At 43.7% G+C, this 26802-nt stretch overlaps 1 protein-coding gene across 8 annotated transcripts in view; it reads left to right on the forward strand.

Annotated features, from left to right (window-relative positions):
• The window catches only part of LOC138267723 (beta-galactoside alpha-2,6-sialyltransferase 1-like), a 206286-nt gene extending 191068 nt beyond the window's left edge, over window positions 1–15218 (forward strand). For all 8 annotated transcript variants that reach the window (XM_069216893.1, XM_069216892.1, XM_069216888.1 and 5 more), the window contains one exon: window positions 9166–15218. In XM_069216893.1, coding sequence (XP_069072994.1) covers window positions 9166–9422 — 257 coding nt within the window. In that variant the 3' untranslated portion in view covers window positions 9423–15218. The remainder of the gene's footprint in view (window positions 1–9165) is intronic.
• Window positions 15219–26802: the final 11584 nt, after the last annotated feature.

Consider the following 26802-nt stretch of genomic DNA (forward strand, 5'->3'; position numbering starts at 1 on the left):
TGTGCAACTTTTTCCTGTCTATGAAGTAAGGTCCCCTCATGTGCTGTTACGACTGACATGTTATCCTATGTGCACTTTAAAATTTCCCCACTAGATGGTGATCCGGCCATGATTTACTGAAGTGCAGTCAAGGACTTGAGACACTTTATTTCAAGGCTAGGACTCAGAATGGTAGTCCGGTTTTTTGGGATGTGGTTTTGTTTAGCTGAGTACATTGCAGTACTTGCTGTGTCCTACCAGGCCTGGTCCACTTGCGCTGCATTTAATACCGATGGCTGATACTCTGGTTTCTCACGCCCATCGCTGTCAGTAAATGTTGGAAAATGGCCCTCTCTGAAAGGTCACCCCAAACATTTTGTCTTCCTCCTCCTCTTTTTCTGACCTCGTTTTTGTTGGCTTTAGGGCTCTGGACACTTTACCACTGCTTACCAGTGCTAAAGTTCATGTGTTCTCTCCCTAAAACATTGTAATATTGGATCATACCCAATTGGCATATTTAATTTACTTGTAAGTCCCTAGTAAAGTGCACTACATATGCCCAGGGCCTGTAAATTAAACGCTACTAGTGGCCCTGCAGTACTGATTTGCCACCCATATAAGCAGCCCCTTAACCATGTCCAGGCCTTCCTCTGCAAGGCCTGTGTGTGCAGTTTCACTGCCACTTCGACTTGGCATTTAAAACTACTTGCCAGGCCTTAAACTCCCCTTTTATTCCATATAAATAACCCCCAAGGTAGGCCCTAGTTAGCCCACAGAGGAGGGTGCTATGTGAGTAAAAGGCAGGAAATGTACTGTGCCTTACAGTCTGTCTCCAATCCACATCTAGTCTGTGCTGGTTAACAGCTCCCCTTGTACTTTCCACCTAGACAGCCATAAACACAGTACACTCAGTTGAATCTGCATTCATCTGCATACCGGTGGGTCTTCATGGGCAGGAAGGATGGAGGGGCTCTTGTGCTTACACTTCAAAGGCTTGTGGCCTGTCCCCACAAAAAGGACTGATAGCCCCCACAGATATCCTGGCAGACAAGACTGGGTTGAAAGGAGAACTGTGCACTTCAAAACCACTCTTTGAAGTCTCCTCCACTTCAAAGACACATTTGCGTGTATATATATATATATTTATATGTATATATGTTCGATGGTATGTGTAGCTGCAGATACACATTCTGTGCACTGTTCCTGCCATCTAGTGTTAGGCTCGGAGTGTTTCAAGTTGTTTTTCTTCGAAGAAGTCTTTTCGAGTCACAGGACCAAGTGACTCCTCCCTTTCGGCTCCATTGCGCATGGGCATCGACTCCATCTTAGATTTTTTTCTTTCCGCCATCAGGTTCGGACGTGTTCCTCTTCGCTCCGTATTTTGAATCGGGAAAGTTAGCTAAGTATCGAAAATTCGTTGGTATTGTTCTCGTTCAGTACCGGTTTAGTTTTAGTGTATCGGCACCAACATCAAGACCGCTTCGGCGGCCCTTCGGGGCTTTCGCTCTTCATCAAGGCCTGGTCGGCCCGACCACACCCGTCGTCCAAGACTAATGGACTGGACCCCCTTCCGTTTCTGTCCTAAGTGTCACGCCAAGTATCCTTATACAGACCAGCACCGGGTCTGTAACCTGTGTTTGTCACCCGAACACAGAGAGGATACTTGTGAAGCTTGCCGAGCGTTTCGATAGAAGAAAACCTTGAGAGATCAACGCGCAAGAAGACTACAAATGGTGTCGAAACCGAGACAAGATTTCGACGTCGAGGAGGAAGAAAGAATTTCCATCCAAGAAACAGACTCGGGTGAATTCGACGGTGAACGACCCTCGACGGTGCAACAAACTGTGAGTAAACCTGCCCCGTCCCACACCCAGGTTCACACCAAAAAATTCAAGGCCACGGGGATGCCACCGGCAGCAGGCCATGGCTCAACCCACAGAAAGGAAGGTGACCAAACATCGGCACTGAAAAAGGCCAAAGATTTGCTGAAGACTTCCGACTCCGGTCAAGATTCCGGCACCGCAAAAATTCGGCATCGAGTTGTCGAATCAAGCAAGCCTCGAAAAAGCTCCTCGGAACCGAAAAATACAATTACATTAGGAATTTAGGTACCGGAAAAAACAGCTTCGGAGCCGAAACGCTCATCATACACTGAGGAGCAAGGGCTTTCTATGCAGCTCAAAGAAAGGCATAGATTTGAGCAAGATCTGGATGTAGAAGAACCTGACCAAACGCAACAAAGGTTACAAATCCAGAAGGATACAAGGAAGATACAGACCATCCCTCCTCTCAAATCAAAAAGAAAATTAGCCTTTCAATAAACAGAATTGCAAACGAAAGCCAAAGTGATTAGAGACAAGTCACCACCACCACAGGTCTCACCACAACCATCCCCACTGCAATCACCACACCTGTCACCAGTGGGTACACCGATCATGCAGTCACCCACACATACTGGGATGACCCAAGATGATGCGGATGCCTGGGATCTGTACGATACACCTATATCAGACAACAGCCCAGAGTGTTATCCAACCAAGCCTTCACCACCAGAGGACAGTACAGCATATACGCAAGTACTTGCCAGGGCAGCTGCGTTCCACAACGTAACAATGCACTCGGAACCAGTGGAGGATGACTTCCTTTTCAACACTCTGGCATCCACTCACGCATCCTATCAAAGCCTGCCAATGCTCCCGGGCATGCTCAAGCACGCACAACAGGTCTTCCAAGAGCCTGTAAAGGGGAGAGCTATCACGCAGAGGGTCGAAAAGAAATATAAACCACCACCGTCAGACCCAGTGTTTATAACGCAACAGCTCCCTCCGGACTCAGTGGTAGTGGGGGCTGCTAGAAAAAGGGCGAACTCACAATCATCAGGGGATGCCCCACCACCTGATAAAGAGAGTCGAAAGTTTGACGCAGCGGGCAAAAGAGTGGAATCTCAAGCAGCCAATCAATGGCGAATTGCAAATTCGCAAGCCCTACTTGCACGCACGGACAGGGCACACTGGGACGAAATGCAAGACATCATCCAGCATTTGCCCAAGGAACACCAAAAACGTGTCCAACAAGTAGTTGAAGAGGGACAGGCCATATCAAACAATCAAATACGGTCTGCATTAGACTCTGCAGATACAGCAGCACGGACTGTCATCACGGCTGTGACGATTCAAAGGCATGCATGGCTGCGAAGTTCTGGTTTTAAACCAGAAATACAACAGACGGTACTAAACATGCCGTTTAACCAACATCAGTTGTTTGGGCCGGAAGTGGATACCGCGATCGAGAAGATGAAAAAAGACACAGACACGGCCAAAGCCATGGGCGCGCTCTACTCCCCACAGTACAGAGGCTCATTTAGGAAACCACAGGTTAGTGGGGGGGGATTTGACAACAAACATCTGAACCATCCACCCCCCAAACAAAACCCATCTACCAGTCACAATACCAAAGAGGGGGGTTTCGTGGTTCCTATTGAGGACAGTTCCAAAGAGGAAGAGGGAAATTCCAGCCCACCAAACCAAGCCCTAGCAAGCAGTGACTTCAATGTCACACTACCCCAAAACTTGTCAGCAGTGGGGGGAGGCTAACCAAATACTACCACAATTGGACACACATTACAACAGACACGTGGGTCCTATCAATTATCCAACATGGTTATTGCATAGAATTCACAACATTCCCTCCAGATGTTCCTCCAAAACCGCACAGATTGTCTCCACAACACTTAGACCTATTACATATAGAGGTCCAAGCACTGCTACAAAAACAAGCCATAGAGCTAGTACCCTATCACCAGAAAGGAACAGGCGTTTACTCCCTGTATTTCCTTATTCCAAAAAAGGACAAAACATTAAGGCCTATCTTAGATCTCAGAACACTGAATCTCTTCATCAAATCAGATCATTTCCACATGGTAACACTTCAGGATGTAGTTCCCTTATTAAAAAGAGGGGAATACATGACAACACTGGATCTCAAGGATGCGTATTTTCACATACCCATCCATCCGTCTCACAGAAAATACCTCAGGTTTGTAATACAAGGCAAACATTATCAATTCAAAGTGCTACAGTTCGGAATAACAACATCCCCCAGAGTATTTACAAAATGCCTAGCCGTAGTAGCAGCTCATATAAGGAGACAGCACATGCACGTATTCCCATATTTAGGCCATTGGCTAATAAAAGCCAACACTCAGCAACAATGCCAATTTCACACGCAATGCGTCATAGATACTCTACACAAACTAGGGTTTTCTATAAATTACCAAAAATCACATCTACAACCATCCCAAATACAACAATCCTTGGGAGCAACACTCAACACACAAAGAGCAATTGCCACTCAAGTCCACAAAGAGTTCAGTCGTTCCAAAATGTAAGATCAAGCATGCAACCAAACCAACAATACACTGTAAGGTTTGTGATGAAACTACTAGGCATGATGTCCTCATGCATAGTTATTGTCCCAGACGCAACACTACACATGCGACCCTTACAACAGTGTCTAGCAAAACAATGGATGCAGACACAGGGTCAACTACAAGATCTAGTGTTGATAGACCGCCAAACACACTCTTCGCTTCAATGGTGGAACCCTATAAATTTAAACAAAGGGCGGCCTTTTCAAGACCCAGTGCCTCACGCCATTATCACAACAGACGCTTCCATGGTTGGGTGGGGAGCACACCTCAACAATCACAGCATACAAGGTCAATGGGACAATCAACAAAAACTACTACACATAAATCACTTGGAACTGCTAGCGGTATTTCTAGCATTAAAAGCGTTTCAGCCACTTCTAGCCCACAAACACATTCTTGTCAAGACAGACAATGTGACAACAATGTATTATCTAAACAAACAGGGGGGGACACACTCGTCACAGCTGTGTCTCTTCGCACAAAAAATTGGCATTGGGCAATTCACAACAACATTCGCCTGATAGCACAATACATACCAGGCATTCAAATTCAGTTAGCCGACAATCTCAGTCGAGATCAACAGCAAACTCACAAATGGTAAATACATCCCCAGATTCTACAGGATCACTTCGATCACTGGGGGACACCAAACATAGATCTACTTGCAACAAAAGAAAATGCAGAATGCCAAAACTTCGCGTCCAGGTACCCACACCCTCAGTCCAAGGGCTATGCTCTATGGATCAGCTGGTCAGGGATATTTGCTTACGCTTTTCCCCCTCTCCCGCTCATTCCTTATCTGGTCAACAAACGGAGTCAAAACAAACTCAAACTAATACTTATAGCACCAACGTGGGCTCGCCAACCGTGGTACACCACACTGTTGGACCTATCTGTGGTACCCCACATCAAACTACCAAACAGACCAGATCTGTTAACACAACACAAACAACAGATCAGACACCCAAATCCAGCATCGCTCAACCTAGCAATCTGGCTCCTGAAGTCTTAGAATTTGGATATCTTAACCTTTCTAAAGAATGTATGGAGGTCATTAAACAAGCAAGAAAACCCACAACCAGACATTGTTACGCTAACAAATGGAAAAGATTATTTGTTACTGTCAGGCTAATAAAATTACGCCACTAGACACCTCCACACAAAACATTGTAAGTTACTTACTACACTTACAAAAGTCCAATCTAGCCTTCTCTTCCATTAAAATACATCTCACTGCAATATCTGCTTATCTGCAGATTAAACATACAAAATAGCTTTTTAGAATCACAGTTATTAAAGCTTTTATGGAAGGACTAAAAAGAATCATACCCCCAAGGACACCACCAGTGCCTTCGTGGAATCTTAATATTGTGTTAACACGACTCATGGGCCCACCATTTGAACCGATGTATTTTTGTCAAATCCAATTTTTAACTTGGAAAGTAGCCTTTCTAATAGCCATCACTTCACTTAGAAGAGTTAGTGAAATACAGGCATTTACTATTCAAGAACCCTTTATATAAATACATAAACATACGGTGGTTCTTCGTACAAATCCACAATTCTTACCAAAAGTCATCTCACCGTTTCATCTAATTCAAAGGGTAGAACTCCCAGTCTTCTTCCCACAGCCAGACTCAGTAGCAGAAAGGGCATTACATACGTTAGACATAAAAAGAGCGCTAATGTATTACATTGACAGAACAAAACAATTTTGGAAAACAAAACAATTGTTCGTAGCTTTCCAAAAACCACATGCAGGTAACCCCATATACAAACAGGGCATTGCCAGATGGATTGTCAAATGCATACAAACCTGTTACCTAAAAGCTCAAAGAGAATTACCCATTACTCCAAGGGCACACTGCACTAGAAAGAAAGGCGCCACAATGGATTTTCTTGGTAATATACCAATGACAGAAATTTGTAAAGCAGCCACTTGGTCTACACCTCATACATTTACTAAGCATTACTGTGTAGATGTGTTAGCAGCACAACAAGCCACAGTAGGACAGGCTGTACTAAGAACATTATTTCAGACAATTTCAACTCCTACAGGCTAACCACCGCTTTTGGGGAGATTACTGCTTTGTAAGATATGCACAGCATGTGTATCTGCAGCTACACATGCCATGGAATGGAAAATTTCAATTACCCAGTGTACATCTGTTCGTGGCATGTTACGCTACAGATTCACATGCGCCCTCCCACCTCCCCGGGAGCCTGTAGCCGTTTTAGTTGCATTGAAAGTGTATATATGTAAATAATTTTGACTTTAATACTATGTGTACATACACATGTACTCCATTGCATGGGCACCGTTAGTATCCTTACTTTAACAACTCCTACCTCACCCTCTGCGGAGAAAATAATCTAAGATGGAGTCAACGCCCATGCGCAATGGAGCCGAAAGCGAGGCGTCACTCGGTCCCGTGACTCGAAAAGACTTCTTCGAAGAAAAACAACTTGTAACACTCAGAGCACAACACCAGATGGCAGGAACAGTGCACAGCATGTGAATCTGCAGCGCAGAATACCACGAACAGATGTACACTGGGTAAGTGATATTTTCCATATATATATATATATATATATATATATATATATATATATACTGAGTCTGTTACCCCCTAAAATCAGACACTTCTGGACCTACAACTGTACTCTGTTAGAAGGACTGCAGTGCTGCCCAAAGGACTGCTCTGGACTGCATTTCTAGAAGGACTGTTCTCTTGCTTGTTGTCCAGCTGCTCCCTCATCCTGCTGGAAGGACTTTGCCTTCCCACCACAAGTGATCTCCAAGGGCTGGTCAGCTTGCCTCCTGTTAAGAAGTCTCAGGGCCATCAAAGACTTTACCTAAGAGAGAAAATCCAACACACCGGAAAAATTGACACAATTCCTGCAGAATTGACACTGCGCCTGTCTTGTGGTTGAAGAACCGACACAGGGGCCTGCAGACTTGATGCAGCACTTGTTTCATCATCACAGCGCATTTAGATTTTCCTTGCATCATCCCTGGGCATCAACTTATCATCAAGCCCCGCACCACAGTAAGGAACCAAGGCTGTGTGCCTGGAAGTCGACTCATCACCTTGTGTGTGAGGAAAGAATCGACACATCACCTCCACAACGCCAGAAAAATCAATGCATGGATTTACTTTTTGACACCCCATCTCCTCTGTGGCACACAGCACCTTATTTTTGATGCATCCCAGATACTTGGTGCTAAAATGATACATCCATTGATTCCTATGGATTAAGACTTACTTAAACCCCAAAAAGTGGTATCTTGATTTGTGCATATTGGATTTTGGTTGTTTTGGTCTTGTTTTATTCAGATAAATATTATTTATTTTTCTAAACTGGTGCGGAGTGCTTTTTGTGGCGGTTTCACTGAGTTGCTGTATGAGTTATTTCACAAATACTTTACACATTTCCTTCTAAGTCTGCCTGCTTTGTGCTAAGCTACCCAAGGATAATTCAGGTTGCGTTGTGACTTACCCTGACTAGGATTGGGTCTAGAGACCCAATTTCTAACAGTGAATATGTCCAGAATAAATAAACCCATTCCATTCACCACCGAACACACCCTGCCCCTTTATTTCAGTCTTTCGTATTCTTTTTTATTTTTAATCACTGCTTACTCCTTTTGCCACTATTTTCTGACTTTCTTTCCCCTTTTCAGTTGTGTCAGATGTTTTTGCGAGGCATAAGGAAAAAACCTAAGGGCCTGATTTAGATCTCAGCGGATGGAATACTCTGTCACAAACTTGAGAGATATCTCGTCCACCATATTACGATCTCGAATAGGATACAATGGGATCATAATATGGCGGACGGGATATCTGTCATGTTTGTGACAGAGTATTCTCCCCTGCCAAGATTGAAATCAGGCCCTTAAGGTGGGGCCCATAAAGGTCCTTTTAACTGTGGTGTAAGAAAGGCCCCTGCTGTGCAGGCGGGGCCTGAGCTCTAGGATGCCCCTTCAGCACAGTACGCTGGCATGAGAGCTCCTGAGTTATTCCAGAAGGGGTTCCCTTCATGTACTGTGCAGGGGGACCCCCTCAGGTTTTGTTACACCACTGCCTTTTGAGGCTCCTTCTGTTTTTGCTGGTTGCAATACAAACCTGTTTCTAAGTATTAAGATAAAAACGAGTCCAAAGAAGCGAAAACATGGCATCTGGAGGTATCTGGTGGTTTGACTCCCTCATTTTCCTCATTACTAATGAAGGCAGCAGGTTTTGTTTCATATACAAATCTAAAAGTACATTTCACTAATGGAGCCTGGAGAGCACAGGACCCTGGAAAGCATGGGGTGGGGGCATAAGGCCCCTCTGTTCCTCCATGTAAAAGCCCTGCTGTCAGTCCTCCACAGGAAGCTGATTTCACATGTATTCTTTCTCTCTCTCTCTCTTTCTCCCTCCCTCTCTCCCTTCCTACCCCCCTCCCCACCCACTCAATCCATGCCAAAGACTTACCTTCCTGCAAAGGGTGTTTAAACTATGGAATAGTTGACCTATTATACCGATGAAAAGAGAGAACATTTAAGAAATAGTTAGACAGACCCATTCCTTTTCTTTCTTCTCTTTTAGTCGTGACCTGCATTTTATTGAACCAAAGTAGAATGGTATTTAATATACTGTGTTCTCTTTAGCATCAAGACGCAATTTTGCCACTTTTAATGAATGCTCCCACATTCCATAACATGCTGTAACATACTCTATGCACATCTCTAACAGCGCTCTTTCATTTTTCAGGAACTTTCCTGATGCTCTCTCTTTGTGACCTGGTACATGTGTACGAGTACCTTCCTTCGCGACGTCAGACAGATCTCTGTCACTACTATGAGAAGTTCCATGATGCAGCCTGCACTCTGGGCGCCTACCACCCGTTGCTCTTTGAGAAGAACCTGGTGAAACGTATGAACCAGGGCTCCGACCTGGACATCATCCTACATGGCAAGGTGACTCTCCATGGCTTCCGCACCCTGAACTGCTCACGGGCCAGCATATAGGACTAGTGGAGCTCTGAGGAACCTGATGCAGCCCCTTGAGGACTCTCACCAAGGAAGCCTGAAACAATGGGATCTCAGGAACCCACTGTAGGCCCAGAGGAATTTCAGAAGTGAAGCCTAAAACGATGGGCTATGAAGAACACACTTTATCACCTTGAGGACTTCCAGAAGAAGAGCTAGAAACAAGAGATTCTGCAGCTCATTGAGGTCTCTCTCAAAGGGACCAAGAAACAGTGCACACCAAGGAACCCACTGCATTACCTTGATGACTTCTAGAAGGGGAGCCACAAACAATGAACTCGGAGGAACCCACTGTAGCACCCTGAGGACTTTTGCAAAAGGACCCAGAAACAATGGGCCACCAAGAAATCCACTGCATTACTTTGAGGCCTCCCTCAAGAGACCCAGAAAATGTGGCATGCCAAGGAACTCACTGCAGTGCCTTTGGGGATTCTAGAAGAAGAGCCACGGTTGTCACGTGGATTGGAGGATGCAGCACAATAGGACTTAGACAGAGCTGGTCAAATGAACTAAGAGCCAATGGGTCGAAGTCACCAAATGACTCAGTGAGTGAAAATCTAATTCAGAACCTGGCACAAAGTGGAGTAAATACCTAGATTGACTCAAAGATCATTGAGTGAAACTCAACTTTTAGAGACTCAAACAAGGTCTTCGGAATTTGGTATTTTTCAATGGACTCCTCTTCCAGGCATTCAAGCTGATCACAAGACTTATTCAGTTGTCAGTCAGTCAGGGCTAATATCAGTAAGCCTAATCAAAAAGCTGGGGTTTAATAGATCTAAAGACCTGTTTCTGTGGGGGTCCAGCAGGGTCTTGCAATTGAATTATTTGTGTCTGAATGTATCAAAGGATTATTCAGAGTCATATCTATCAACAACTTACTTGACAGGAACAATAATATTCTCTGTCAGTGAGCCCCACAGGCTGTTCGGAGCAGTGCATTCAGCTACTTGTGGCCCACTAGCCTACCACCTTCAAAGAGCTCACATGTTGTTGGCTCAAAATATGAATCTTCCATCAGATCCAACAGAGGGTCTTATTTAGAATACGCAGAATGTATTCCACACTGACACAAAGGCGGTGGATGCCCTGGCCATCATATTATAAGTGTTTTATAGTCTAGACATTTGTAATACAGCAGAATGGATATTTGTCACATTTTGACAGAGTATATTGTTTGCCACGTACTAAATGAATCTTGATATTTAAAGTCCCTTGCATCAAAGGAATCATGTGCCACAGTGACACCAAGACTAGAAAAAAGTGATAAATGGGTTGCTTGAATTAATCTTAGTCACTGGTAATCACTTGGGCCACATCCCAATCCATTGTTATTTTGCACACCATGACAACTCAGTTTGGACCCAGCTACATGGAAATCAGTCTTGACCCTGCTCCAATAGGAACATTCCAGCTCCAACTGCCTCCCTGCACCAGGACTCAAGCAACCCTTAACTGCTTTCACCCTAGTTAGGGCTCACCAGCCAAGTATAGCTTGGCTCCAGTGACAAAGTGTGCATGCCACCCCTGTCTGGGCATACGCGTCTCACTTAGGGCAACTCACTTAAGTATATAAAAAGTGTTGGGTGGAATGCTTCAATTAATCTCAGTTTTAAAAAGATAGGGGTTTTGCCCCAAGAGTCAAAAAATCCTTATTATGGGATAAGATTTCTAATATTCCTGGGAGATGTGAGAATACCCTTTTCCCACTGGGGCACAGGAATTGCAGAAGACTAGAGGACAAATCTAGTTCATTTATATCCTTGGTCTTGCTCCGTATGGAAACTCATAGATCCAAATACTAGTTGAAAAGTGCTGCTTTTATTTCAGATTAGACAATGGTAGTGGTTCAAATGTTGAACCAGGTCTCATGAAAAGCTAACAGCCAACATGTATTTTGCGGAACTGCGGTTTTCTTAAGGCGGCTGGTAAGGCAATCATATCTAATTTATTTTGTGTTCTTTGTGGTCGATAGCTCTGTATAAAGTGTAAATATTTGATCGTGTCTCAACAAGCTGCAGATCCAATGCGGTCAACAGAGTACATCAATTAATCTCAGCCACTGGTAATCACAGTTTCAGTACTTGTATTTAAAACTACGTCGCAAATATAGCAGGGAAATGCTGAACTCCCTATCCTGTCTAGTCAAGGGTGCAGAGATGGTCATAAATAAGGGACCATCTTACTGGAGGGGTTATACCCCAGAATCCAAAGTAAAAGAAAGGATGTGGCAGAGTGAGCTGAGGACATAATCATTTTCACAGCAGAGCCGAGTGATTTTGTGGGTGTGCTATCTCTTAGATAAACTGCATGACTGTGTTGCCTCTGGTTTGCAGGGGTTGGGGACTGTGTTAACCTCCAGGTCTATGAGTTAATGTGTCCCTAGAGACAAGAATCAAACACCATTTCAAAATACAGTCAATAAGAAAGGACTGATTAAAAAAGAGACCTTGAGATTGTAACTTTAGAGAAAACCATGAAGGTCAATTATAGTTTTAAAGTGCAATTTAGAAATTGGGAAACTGCAAATTTAGGCCCTCATTACGACCCTGGCGGTCGGCGGTAATTTGGGGAAAGGTACTGCCAACAGGCTGGCGGTACCTTTTCCCAAATTATGACATTGGCGTTTTGGCTTGAGCTAAACCGCCAATGTACTAATCCGTCTGCCAGGGTGGTAACGGCCGCTGGGCTGGAGACGGGACGCGGCGCTGCTACCAGCAGCAGCGTCCGTCAGCAAAACACCGCCAGGCCATATCATTGCTCATGATACGGTCGGCAGTGTTTTGCTGGTGTGGTGCTGCTGGTGACTGCAGTTCCACCTTACCGCCGTCCGCCACCATGACCGTCAACGGTATTCCGCCAGCCTTCTGGCGGAATTCCGTCTACGGTCATAATGCGAGTGGGGAGCTGGTAGCCATGGCGAAGGTATGTTGGCTGCCGTCGCCGTGGCGGTAGGCGGTCAATACCGCTAATGTTGCAATGAGGGCCTTAGTGTTGAATCAGTCAAAGGACATAAAGTATATTGCCATAAAGGCTCTCAGTTACAAGAATAATGCAATAATGAGCAAAATCAGGTAAATAGATTTTCACGGTCAGCTGTCCTCTGCTAGGACGGGGGAGTATTTTACTCCATTGCCTTGGTTGAGGTCTTGACTGCCAAACGTCCATTGGGTTGGGAGGCATTTCAAGCATTGACAGGAACTGCTGTTAAGACGGTGTTTGTCAATGCATTGAAACTTTGCCTCATGGCTCTATCAAAACCACAACAGGGAGGTACAGCAAAGTTACAATTTTTTTTTATTTTCAAAAAGAAAATTCCAAAGAGGCATTTTATTTTTGCAAAAAAAAAGAATGCCCTCATTGCCATGGGAGTTTCCTCAAGTGACAAGGGTGGCATTGATCAGTTTGCGGTGCCTCTTACCACAATGTTTTTCCTGGCGGTGAAGGACATTGAAAAATGACTATATATCTGCTCATGTAAATTGGAGAGGCAGACACAGAGCAAATTCTCCGACAACCCTTGCACCATCAGAGAATTTTGACAATGGCAGAGATGGAGTAGCCTCCGCTGTCATTAAGCTATGGTCCGTCCAACACTAAATGGAGGATGCGGACCTTTATGTTTGTTGGGAGGGAACACCATCACTGTTGCGATGGAGTTCCCTTTCCACCAACACATTAATTGGGCCCTAAGTCTCATATGTGCAGCAAATCAATAGAAAATCTGGGAGCATCTGTAAAGACTCGGGAGAGAGACTGGCTCAACCCCAAATTCAAGGGTTTCTATGGTCATTTTCAATATAGAAATACTGAATACTGCAAAGCCATTATGGTGTGAGAATTTTTACAACAAACAATATTCAATTTTTTTTAAAGGTCACATAACCCTGCCATCTTAGCACTAACCCGCTACATGAAAATTGATTCACTGCTTCTGATGTAAGGTCATCTAGAAGGACCAGAACAAAGTAGTTACATAAACAACAGAAAACAGGTGTGAATTAATGCAATAGGGTGCTAGCAGAAAGAGCCTTGGAAAGTCGTACGCCTTCCCCCAGCAAGGGCTTTGAGAATATTATGTCATACTAAAGATAAAGAGCACACCTTTTTGCATGTGTTGTCAAGTGAGAAATATAAACACTGGATGAACATGGCAGCCATTTTAACAACGATGGGGAAGAGGGTTAACTGAGGCCTAGTTGTGTAAGCCAGAAAACAACGTATTACAATACCTACATAATGATTTAGGGCCTGATTTAGAATTTGGTGGATGGAATACTCCATCACAAATTAGACGGAGATCCTGTCTGCTGTGTTACAATCCCCATAGGATAAAATGCAGTCATAATACAGCGGACAAGGTATCATTTACGTTTGTGATGGAGTATTCCCCTCTGCCAAGTTCTAAATCCGGCCCTTGTTTTCCATTGCAATAGCTCATGTTAATACTCATGTGTAAATTCAAATGCAGAAAAACTAATATTAATGCACAATTTAGTTCAATTGTGGAAAACATCCACAAAGTCAACTAATGTCAGAAAACAAGGTACAAACCCCTGGGACAAGAAATTGGTTGTACCTTTGTTGAAAGTTTCTATACATTGAAATACTTTAGAAAGAGATGCTTGGACTCCAAACAGCTGGGAATTGAATTGGGGTACCCAAATCACATGATGCTGTGATGCTGTATGCTAGTGTATCCCAGTGTGGACCTCAAAAAGCCCATAAGCCATTACTCATTCCTGATCGTCTAAGGGCTCTCAACATGGACAGGCCAGAAATTTGTGAATAAGGGAAGGTATCTTAGCCAGAAAGACAGAGAGAACCCGAGAGGGGGAAATCTACAGGACAAGAAAGAACAGGAGTGCAGGACTTGTATTAGAGACAGATTCAAATATCGCACTGTAATGAAAAGCAGACCCTTGACTGCAATCCGCAGTTCAGAGGTAAGATCATATTTTAGCATGAATACATGTAAGGGAGAGCGTGGTACCAGTCACAGATACCACCCTGAGCCTTCACAGATGACAGAGGTCCCTGGCTTTGCTCTAAGTTGGAAATTACAAATCTTACAAAGTAGGAGAGACCAGTTAGTCAAAATTCTCAACTTTGGTTCTGTTTTCAAAGGTGATTATTATTAGCTCACTGAAGTATTCCATCTGTTAGTTAAGAGACAGACAATGTAACTGCAGCCTGCACAGAGGGCCCAGGGCATCAAGGACTGATTACATCAGAGACATTGCAACACAAGGTGTGTTGTTTTCAGCTGACACTATAACAATATTTAGTGAAAAGCGCCAACATTGTTGACTCCTTATTGTAGAAATTATCTTTGATTTTGTTTTACTGTAGTCAGACACTTATCAACCTGCTTCAGTAGAACAGGGTGAACCCGTCAGGAAACTCTCTGGGCGGGAAGTCTGCACTGTCCAGAAGGACCCCAATTTATCAGGCATGATGCTGTCATCCTACAGCACTTTGAGGATACAGGCTTCTGTGTCAAAGCTTGAGCCTTTGTTCTGCTGCAGGGTCCTTTATCAAGCCCAACCACACTATAGAGGGCCGTAACATATCTAGCACCAAACTTAAATTAACAGAATAATATGCCTGCACCTTTAGTAAAAATAGTTACAGAGTATCCTCTGTGAGACAGTTTGTATGGTTGTGCCATAGCCCAGAGTTCATTGTGTATATGTGTCAAAAATGTTGCCCACGTGGGCATTTAACCCAGTTCCACCCTACAGAAGAATCAATAAATGCTATTTTTGATAAACATATTTGTTGTTGTTTTTGATTAGAGAAAATAATTATTTGTTCCAGTCACCAGATCAGGTATTAAAATGATGCTTAGAGTTTGCTCACAAGTACCCAGGACCCAGATTAAAGCTGCATACTCCAGATGTACCTGCTTTGCTCAAACCTACAACATTGGCCTCAAATCCAACCTTCTGCGGAGAACACATGCCAAAAATACACTCTGCTATCCCTGACTCACTGTAGAGTGGTAGAGCTCTGCTAAACCAACTCCCCAGAAGGTACTAAAGCATGCCCAAGGGATGTCCTAAGAAGGCATTGACACATTGTTATGTTCAGCACTGCTGAGATTAAGGGATGTAATAATCACCCACGATGAAGAAAGACTACCTCCTGCACTCCTGGCACATTGTATGGTGGGAGGCAGTATTTGTATAGCTCAGTCTTCTCCAAACCTATTGACTGTCCTAGATTTATCATACCAAAGACATGAGAATTACATTTCCTTGGCACTTACATCAGTCCAACACCAGGCAAGCTGGCAGCCCTTAATCGAATGTGACAATACAATAGGAGCAACAAAGGTAAATACCCCTCACCAGTTCTGATGCAGAATTAGAAAAGTGTGAATTGAATGTTCTGTTTCTAGTGACACAGAATCAGATTGCCCACAAAAAATAAGAGAGCCTGGCTGACTACCGAGGATCTTTTCCCTTTTCACAGCTCCAACTTCAGCCAATAACACATCTGTGACCTTGTGCCTGTGCTGTCTTTGCTAGGGAGAAGCCCCTTTAAAAGTAACCAAATTCCCAAAGTTCACCATATTGGCATGCAGCAGCTCTGATCTCAGAACAGAGGAAGAGTATGAATGTTTGTATGGAACTAGCCACCCACATGAAAAGAAAGTAGACAGACTTAACAATATGGGTAGCAAGTAGATAGCAAAACAAGTGGATAGTCTTGATCACAGGAAGAATGTATGAAATTGGATTATTTTTTGGGGCTGGGCGACTCTCTACCCTGACAAGAAAGAATCACCACCCTTGTCAGGGTGAACCCTCCAGGTCACTAAATTAATATGAGCTCCCCCCCAGTAGATATGGCACAGAGCAGGTAGTCTTGACTTAGGCAATGTATAAAGTGGTTATGAAGTACCAAAACAGTAATAAATAAATAAATTAAAAATGCCAAGCAATAAAAATCCCAAGCCAAATTAGAAAAATTGAGTGAAATTTAATAAACAAAATGACACCAAATTACAAAAATTCAAGAAGGAGAAGTGCTAGGTGCCAATGATAGTCCATGGAGTGGGCGTCACATACACAAAGCAGGTTCATCCACGTCAAATATTTTACCTTCTGACATAGGGCCTGATTTAGAACTTGGCGGACGGGAATCCCATAGACTACAATAGGATTTAGATTTCGGCAGACAGGTTATCCGTCGCCATTGTGAAGGAGTAACCCATCCGCCAAGTCTAAATCAGGCCCTTTGTCTTTTAAGACCCAGACAACCTCAGAAGTACACTTGTAAAGCCTTCCAGGAATACAGAGGTGCACTGTAAGACTCATAGGGTGCCATGCAGTGGCCAACTGCAGGGTCCATTCCATGTTCAGTTGCACTAGTCAGCTGGGTACTTCCAAGAAAAGGCCTAGTCCTTCAGGGCTCCTCTCAGGTCACAGACAGCAGGTCCAGCCCCCTTCTGATCTTAAAGAGGTTTAGAAAGTGTTCTGTCTTCTTGGTGTGCCACATTTATGCCTTGCAACAGTTAGTGACTGGAGATGACTCCTGGGTACAATAGAGAAATCACCAGTGTCCTCCCACATCAAACACAAAAATCCTGTTTGAAGCAGGCACAATACACACAACAAACCCAGAGTCAGAAGTCTGGTAAGTGATATTCATGGCCTTTCAGCAACCAGAAAGGAGATGCACAAGAATTATTTTATTATCCTGTTCTCTCCCTTTCATATGCACCCCAAACATTACTTGTGGCTCCACAGACCTGTCAAGCAGGACGACAGTGTGGAGTCACAAAATGCCCAAAGCTCCACCCTGTGATTTCTGAGGAGTTCAGTCGAGTTATCTCTGCCCTTTCCGGTCAGCCTGTTTTCAGCTCCTGGAAGGCATTTCATGCCTTGTTTACACCTATTCAAGGCTGAGCTCAGGCTGAGAGCTGGAAGATGCTTATGCTAATTAGCTTTCTTTAGTTCAGGCAGGCAAAGGTTAATTGTGTAAAAGTTACTTTTCCTTAGTGTATATTAAAAATCTGGCTTCATCATTGAATTAGATTTAAATAATTATCAAACATTGTGGTTTAATTATTTTTCTAGCTAGTCCTAATTCTGAGATACAGTAATATGATTTTAATCTGTACTCTGGTTTTCTAAATAGGACATTTGAGCCTGCCACAGTAAAATAGCTTTTATTGTCTTGTAGGGACCTGGTAACATTAATTTACTACCTTTCCCACTTTTAAATACTGTACTTTTGGGCTAGAAGACTTAGATATTGGTAACTTACTAATATTTAAAAATTAGGTTTTTACTTCTAAAAAAGAGTTATTTTAACATGTCATACTGCAGGTTTTACACTGAGCAGTCAGGTTACAATGGTGGACCTGAAGCTGTGTTTTCTTTTGTCACACTAGTAGATGGCAAGATAAATGCTTTACTCCACAGGTGACAGTTAACCTTTTATGCCATGGGCGTATTTCTGCACCTTATACTATGGCTGTAAAGAAAAGTTAGGCAATCTCTTCATATTTTAGGGGTTACAGCACATATACTGGGTAGTAGTGTCCCAGTGTGAAGAGTCTAAAAACCAGCAATAAAATAGAGTTCAGCAAACGTCAAAAAATGGTGATGTCCACACAGGAACAATGGATTTCCTACGAAAGCAAGTAGACAGGCCTACCCGAAGGAGGGTGAACAAGGATCACAGTCTTGGTAAGCAAATGGCAGATGAGTCCCACAAGTCAAAACCACCAAACCATAAACCTTAACCAGTAACGTCATTGTGGCCCTTGACTGATTCTTTGGAAATACAGAGTCAGGATCAGAAATCCTAGAAAATGATACAGGTATTCAGAGAAATTCAACGAGATTCTAGCGCAAGAATTTCATCGGACTTTTGTCATAGCTGCATGTTGTATGTCTGGGTTTACAGGAGGTCCCCACTGAAACTCTGCAATGACTTATTGCCTGAAACACAGTTACCTGTTTTCACAACAGTGCTGTGGTTGTGTCTCAGAGGCCCCAGACCAATCCCTCATTTGTTGGATTTCTGGCTGCAGTACATATGCAGAAAGAGCCCATTTGGACACAAAAGACTGGCCTAAACCACTTTTACAACCCGGATAGATTTCCACCCAGGTATGCCTGGAATGAACTGGAGCACGCTTCTAAATCTTTTAGGAGTGTCAGCCCATGCTTTACTCATCTCTTGAAAATGCTTTGGCATCAGCATCTTTCTTAAGCACACGATTGACAAAATGCTACAACACATTTGTTGACAGAAAAATCCCAACACCACTATCAAAAGACCACCTACAATGTGCTTCGGTAGACTCACTTTGACACTAATGACTCTCGTGTATTTGGGACCCCTCAATTTCCTCACTATCTCTTCCCAAGAGAATCACACCAACCGGGCAACAACACTGAATCTGCCAGACTGCAACTGAGCATCACCAATGCATCCTTTTCCTAACATGTTTGCAGTTTGTCACAAAGCCAGTAAAATTCTGCTTCTGCTCAAGGAAATTCAACCCTGAACTTCAACTAAAATCCAGTTGCACACCTTTAGCTACATTTGGAGACGGTACATGGAAACCCTTATAGTCCTTCAGGTTGACTGGTTAACTATGTATGCTAATAACATTTCATATGGATTTAACATTGATTGTCTGAAAGAGTTCCCCACTACAATCCAAACTTGAATGTCAGTGGCTTACTTCAAGCTCATCTTTTTGAAGTCAGAGTATGTGCTTTTTTACACACACAACAAGCAAGCCCTAATGCAAGACCAACTCACTGCTATGAACCTCAGTGGCTCGTCACCACAACTCACCAGCAGTGACAAATCACTTACATTTTACATTGAGGCAACTGTCAGCTTCAAAACTTACATTACAACAAATAAGAAAACTCTGTTAAACTAACTTGTACTGCTTTGCAAAGGGAGGGCTTGTCTTCTGGTGCCAGGCATCAAAACTGACATACAAGCACTGGTCATGTTACTTCTACAGATCTTCACGCTGCACCTTCTTCAAAGGAAAAGCTCCATAGACTGTGTGAGAAAGTTCATTAATAATTTGGGTGGATATTAGTCCACCACAAGTTATAAAGTCGCCATCTTTTTAGGTGCAATTAAAGCTTTCAGAACTTGAGTTCAAACCCTGATAGCTATGGCACAGAGCAGACAGACTTAACTTAAGGAACTGTGTAAACTATTTAGAAATACCAAAATAGGTAAAAAGTTGAAAACATAACACAATAGACCCCCATCCAATTTCTAAAAGTAGAGAATAATTAAAAAATAATATGACACCAAAACAAAAAAACAAAAAATTACACCTGGAGATATAATTTTTTAAAGTTTAAAATAAATATTGCTCCAGAAACCAAAAAACGCCAATGGTGGCCTATAGTTGCACTAGACTAGGACCTAGACATGATTTCAGGCAGCTCATAATGAAACATGGGTCGGATACACCAACCAGGTTCAACCTGGCTGGGGGTTTTATCTTGGGACCTGGGGCCACATGTACGAACATTTGGAATTGCGATTTCCTAATTGCGATTCCATGTGAATCGCAATTAGGAGATTGCAATTCCAAATGTGCAAAACTCCATTGAGTTTCTTTTGTGATTCCCAGTGGGTCGCAAATAATCCTAATTATTGAGGTAGATCCCAATTTGCGACCCACTGGGAATCACAAAAATCACCGGGATGGTGGCCTGCTGGAGTCAGCAGATCTCCATGTCTGTTATTGCTTTTCAATAAACCAATCATTTTTCTAAAAGCAGGACCATTTTCCTTAAAGGAAAAAGGGCTGCGTTTAAAAAGCAAAAAAAAATGAAACGTTTCAGTTTCATTTTTTAAGAGTAGGCAGTGGTCCGTGGGACCACTGTCTGCTCTTAAAAAATGCTTTAGCTGCCATTTACAAAGGGGAAGAGGTCCCTTGAAGACCCCTTGCCGTTAGCGAATGGGTTAACACCAATCTAAAATTGGTGTTACTGCAATTGTTTTGCGATTGTCAGAAAACAATCATACATACCACTGTGACTCGCAATTAGGACGGGCCGGCCTTGGCAAGCCCCTTCTTATTTGTGACTCTCAAGCCTATTTTGCGATTCGGTAAATAGATTACCGAATCGCAAAATAGCATTTGTACATATCAAAATGCTTTTTTTCTGTGCGCAAACGGCCCCATTCTGCGAATGGGACCGTTTGCGCACAGAAAAAAGCTTTGTACATCTTTCCCTTAGTCTTTTTTGTGAAAGTCAACAAAGTCAGATTGGTAAGGCAGCAGACTGTATTTGAATAAAGTGCCACCACATTGGATAGGTGTTAGACGAGATCCTGGTGAAGTCGTTGGTTTTGGTAGGAAAAACTCAGAGCTGAACAAATTTCAATTTTACAACCAAGAAAGTTCTCTCGCCGGCCAGATATTGTTAGTGCGTTCATTCGCTCAAACCTTCTACCTTCTGACTTAGGACCTGATTTAGATCTTGGCCGTGTTACTGCCAATCCGCGGCAGCGGCAGACCCAACGGTGTTCCACCCGCCATACTCAGAACTATTGCAGATGAGCTGAGCTGAAGGCAGCCACAACGGAGTGCTCCTCCTAGCTGTCAGGCTGGAAGGCTCCCACTGACCATATTTACATGTTATAGTCCTGCAGACGGTGTACTGGCGGCGGATTGCTGACGGAGGGAGACGGTCATTGAACCGAATGGACATCGGACAATGGCACTGGCAATGGAATAGAGGTAAGTCACACACACACACACACGCTGTAACTTAGCCATATGTGTCTCCCTGCAATACACACTACACAACACACCAAATACACACTTACATCCATGACCATCCCACCGCAACACAACACGAACATGGCAGAAACACACATTGCCATACATTCATGACACAACACACACACACATTGTTGACACAGCACCCACACATGACACAAACCACGACAATCAACACAACTACACACTTATCTACACAAACACACACAAGCACAACTACATATATCACAACAGTGAAAAATACACAACAACATCAAACCCACATGCAAGTGGCATACATACAGAGACAACCACATCACCCACTCCAGCTTTCTCTGCCTCAACCAGCCAATCGCATCGCACATACATGTACTGACTCACATACACACTGGTAGCACAATATCACAGGTACAGGTCCCCTTGCAATGTGCAAATATGGACATAGTTGACAAGTGTGATTCTAATGTCACTGTATGTACACTGACACCACAATGACAGTATGTTTGCGATATGTGTCATGTTGCAGTGTGTCCGTATCCATGTCCCACACAAATGTGTTCCCAACGCATGCATGTCACAGTAGTTCAAAAATTACTGTGACGTATATGACTGCAGTGGTCCTGTGCCCATATGCAGTGGCCCCACAACGTACACAGCTGAGCTAATGAGAGCTACCAACGATCAGTCCGGTGATGGGGGGGTGTTGTGTTTTCTCTGTGGTAAAGTGGCAGCAGCAACAGAAGGTGTTGTCCAGTTGTGTCCAGTCGAAAATGGAAGTGGATTGGGGGAAAAAGGTAGGTTTGTACCTCATTCCCCCCCCAATCAACCAACTCAGGTGTGGAGGTCCGACTGCCACAGTTGGCTTGGCGGTAAGGCACATTCAAATCTGGTTGGCAGTAAAGATGGCTAGAGTCCCTCCATCAGCCCCAATTCTCAAGGCAGCTGTCGAGGAAGCTGGAGATTCGGCAGGACTCTGGTGGTCTCTCACCTATGGTCCCACCCACATCTAAATCAGGGGTCCGGACTGCCAAGGCGGCTGACTCGTTTTACTGCCAAGATCTAATTCAGACCCTTAGTCTCTTTTATAGAGCTCTGAATTCTTCAGCGAGGCAAGGCTGCTGCCTATATCTGAAGTCTGCTCTGCGAGGACAGATACCTTCTCAATGAGGTCCAACTGAAACAGATTTGCTGTGAAGAAGAAGCTTCAAGCAGGAGAAACCTATTTCTTCAGCCCGCAGCAATGAAACTTGGGAAATCGGATTGTCATGTTTGTACCAGTTCTAAGGAGGTCTTGAAGACCAAACATTACCCAAGGTGCAGTTTTCCATGGATGTTAGGAGACGTCCGGTTAGACACAGTCAAGGGTCTCAGGAACAGCACTTGGGGGCCAATAGTCACTCCACCAGAGGTCACCAGCAGGGTCAAGGACACATCCAGTTGGTTCTGGCCAACTGAAGCTTGTTGTCGCCCTGTACCTTATGCAGCCAACTTACCCTTGGAGTTCACTTCTTTGTCCTGGGACACGTGAGAGCAGGTCCAACCCCTCAGGTCTCTACACAGGTCTGAAACAATAGGTGCAGTTCATTGTCTGCTCTTCTACAGGTCCAGCAGTGTTCTAAGGAAGGTGTGAGGGGATGCCACATTTATGACTCGCACTAGCTTTTGGGTGGAGGTGAGTACCCACTAAGCAATAGGGAAATGTTTTCAAAGGGTAACCCTGGACACATTTGCAGCATTTGCTGTGCACCCTACTGGAGACAATCTCACAGTGCCCCTCACTGACTAAATCCAAAATGGAAGAACTCTTCTCTCCTTGTGCAGAGACTGTGTGCCATGTGCAGCAATGGCAATGAGCAGCCCCCTCCTTCTTGGTCACTCCAACCCAGTTTTGGGGCAGCTGGTGTATGCCTGACTGGAAGGACAAAAGAGAGGGTCTATGTGGAGGTGTGAGCTATATCTGTGTGTAACAGGGGAGGGGTTTTGAAGTACATTAAACTCCTGGGTACTGCCCAAGTGGCCTTCCTGTCCGAAAACGTAACACCTCCCAACATGCAGGCCTTTGTATCTGCTCTGGGAATAGTTTTCACAACTTATGAGAGATATTCATCAGCTGAGTTACAGGTGGAGTGTAATACAAATCATCCTCATTGAGCTTAAGTGAGAGAAAATGTAATTTTCTAAAAGTCCCTTTCCTTATTATTTATATGATTTATTAAAACTCTAACTTCACCATTGAGTTGTTGAGTTAGGCTTTTAATAACCAGTAAAAACAGTCCTAGAGTTATATTTCTTGCTGGTCCCCACGCTGAAATAGCAACATTAATATTTATTATTGCTTCCCAATGTTTCTCTATGGGGCACCACAGCCTTCCAACAGTGAAAATAGCTTTTGGGTGCTAGTAAATGTATAGACACATTACTTGACATTTCCTTGGGTCCTACTTTTAAATACCATGACCCTGCCTTGTAGGCTACAGGGCCTAAAAAGGGGTGACTCATTAATATTTAAAACAGGGTCTTTTCTTTTGCCAAAAGGGTTTATTTTGACAGGCCGGTTTGCAGTTTTGAACTGCAGTTGGCAGTCTGCAGTGGCAGGCCTGAAGTCATGTTTGCTTGGACACACTAGTAGATGGTACAGTATTACTTTAGTCCTTAGGTGACATTTAACTTTCTGTGCCATGGGTATGTTTTGAGCACTATATACTATGGACTTATAGGAAAGTTAAATATGACAATCACGTGTTAGCCAATTCAACCTGTTTGAGAAGTTGAAGCACATGCACTGGGGCCCAGGTAGCAGTGTCCCAGCACACAGAGTAAAAAACAGCAGCAAAATGCAGCAAATATTGGAGGTGACGTCACACTAAAGAGAATTCTTCACACACAAAGAGCCCATTTTAGGCCCCTTTTTCTGCCGACATCTCTTTCAATATTTGCTGTGCCATTTTCAATGCATTTCCTTCATGTAGACTGCCTTACATAGGACTGAGAATAAGATATTTTATGGGACCTTTAACACCTGGTAGCAGCATCATCACCAGAATGCAGCAATGAAAGAGAATACAAACTAAGGGGGTGTCTGTTACGAACGTAATATTTGGAACTCCAGCCCCACCCAAATCCTTCGAGCTCCATCTCACCTTAAGTTCATGAAATATTGAAGACCCGTTGCTTAAAGTAACACCTCAACTTTTTGTAATCTTGTTGACCAGACTTGCACTGAAGTGACTCACCTGCCTCCTGGAACCTCAAACTGTCCTTTTTTTTTATTTTTTTTAAAGGCATTATATTTTTACACCATCAAAAGCGATTGGGAATCACATCAAGGAACCAGAAGAAAGTAAAGGGAAAAATAATTATCAGTTTGCATTAACAGAAGGTTTGTCATGCATTTAGTGTTTCGTAATATTTGGGGTTCAGTCAGTATAATCACATCCTCTCAGGCTTTGGCTTACACAGTTTGTTGTGGAATTCTTCCCAAGGAGTCAATATTATCTGAAGTTTGTGTGGGTGCTCCCTTGCCTTGTAAATCACCACCTCTGCCTTTATGCACCCATCCATATTGTCTCATCATTGATCCGGAGACGGGATAGATTGACTTTCCCATAATTTCACAATTTCCCTCTAGCCATCATCAATCCAATGTTACAGAACGTCTGGGAGTATCTAGAGAATGTTAAGTCCTGCCAGATCCCCTAAATTACTAAACGACACAGCAGTTCCAGATCCCCCCCCATCACCAATGTCATCTGTTGACATCTCTCCAAGACGGTTCCATCTATTCTTCCGCATTTCTCATTAACCTCACTCTGTACAGAATGAATCCTGTACCCTCCAATCCAGTTCTAAAGCTAGACTCATCCTACATCAATACCTTACATACATACAGGCCCACTGCCCACCTTGTGACCATCTGTGTCCTACCCTTGTGCTCTGCTGAGAACTGCATAGATGAAGCTGAGACCCCCCTCAGAGGGTCTAGACTGTTTCCCTGGGGTGGCCGCATTTCCTTGACCATCCGGTGCCTGTCCTTTTCCTCCTACGTGAAGCCCTGCAAAGATGTTCCCCAGTTTGGTAGGGTGGTTATGATTGTTTAGTCTGACACCACAACTTGATCGGGTTTAGCCTCACACCAGTCCTCCACTATTGGATCAATACTCACTCCTTTGAGCTAATAGTTTTCATATTAACTTCCATCAAATGGTGTGACTCGTGACCAGGAACAGGACTCTAGAAGGTGCTGTTTTCTCCAAGCCTAGGGACATGGCAGAACTTCAGTAGAAACCCTGCTGTAGCGGCCTGTCCTGGTAGAAAAGGAAGATGGACCATCTGCTATGTGGATATGTGGAGGGGAGCTGAGTCTAGACCTGGAGGAGAGGAAACAAGGAGCAGCAGCTGCCTATAAGCCAGGAGGACCCGGCAGCCCAGTTGGCATGAATCAAATTAAAACATCTGCATTGCAGGGGGAGTTGAGGCCCTGCAGAAGCCATCACAGTTCTACAGCCGAGCCAAGCTTGATCCCTTTGACCTGCCTCGTAGCATCACTGACTTCTAAATGAGAGCCCCTACCACCCCAATTCCACACAAGGAGTTTTATTTTATTTTACCTTGGGTCTTAATGTACTGCATGGTTGACTGAGGCTAGTTATTCTGATTGCAGAAACTCGTGAAGCGTCCCTCATGGCCTATGACTCATTGTTTGTCATAATTTGAAGGTCCTTAAGTTCAGCCTTCAGTCCCAGGTTGTCAGGCCCTGCTGAGAAACAGCTTTCACAGCAGGTGACAGATCTTTCGAGGGTGCACACCAGTTAAGTAGCTTATCCGTGACCACAAATTCACAAGATACAGACAGCTATGTTTGGGGACCTCGGGAGACTTACAGTTCCAGCCCATTCTTAACCTCAGTAGACCCCCTTTTCGGACTTTGAAACTGAAATCGTTAGTGGCAAGAAGTCTCCTCGTGAGCGGTGTCTGGTGCCTTTCCTTTCAGCGACAGCTCCACATGCTTCTGGTTTAAAAAATTTGCACTTTGTCAGCAACTTAGTGTAATAACTCAGTTTTGGGGGTGGAGGGGTTTTGTGTTTAACATTTGTTTGCTCTTTATAGTATTTTTGACAGATTCTTACTTTCATCTGGCTGAGGCCTCCTGAAAAACATGAACAAAAGGCAGACTTTTTGTAACTGTCTGGATACACTGTAACATCCTGCCTGGCCTCTTTTCTCCCATTGTCTGGGGACTGCACCAAAGCCATTTTAAGAAAGCAGAGGAAGTCGGAAACGAGTATTGCACCGTCTTTACATGACTATATTATTTGTAATGTCATGCCACGTAGGTGCCAAAAAGTGAACTGGGTCATATCTTGACTGCTAGAGGTGCTAGTATCTACTAGTTTCGTTGTTCCAACTACCCTGCATTTTGCTTCTGCCAATAAAGATCTATTCCTTCTAAAAGATATAGCAAGTGATGCTGGAAATACGCGGCAAGGGAAGACTAACTTATGCAGCAGGCTTTTTCTAAATTTTGTGACAAGAAAAGGCAAATTATGCACCACAATACAGAACATTTTGTGTTTATATTACATCATTATT

The sequence above is a fragment of the Pleurodeles waltl genome, chromosome 12 (assembly GCF_031143425.1).
Source record: "Pleurodeles waltl isolate 20211129_DDA chromosome 12, aPleWal1.hap1.20221129, whole genome shotgun sequence".
Taxonomy (NCBI): domain Eukaryota; kingdom Metazoa; phylum Chordata; class Amphibia; order Caudata; family Salamandridae; genus Pleurodeles; species Pleurodeles waltl.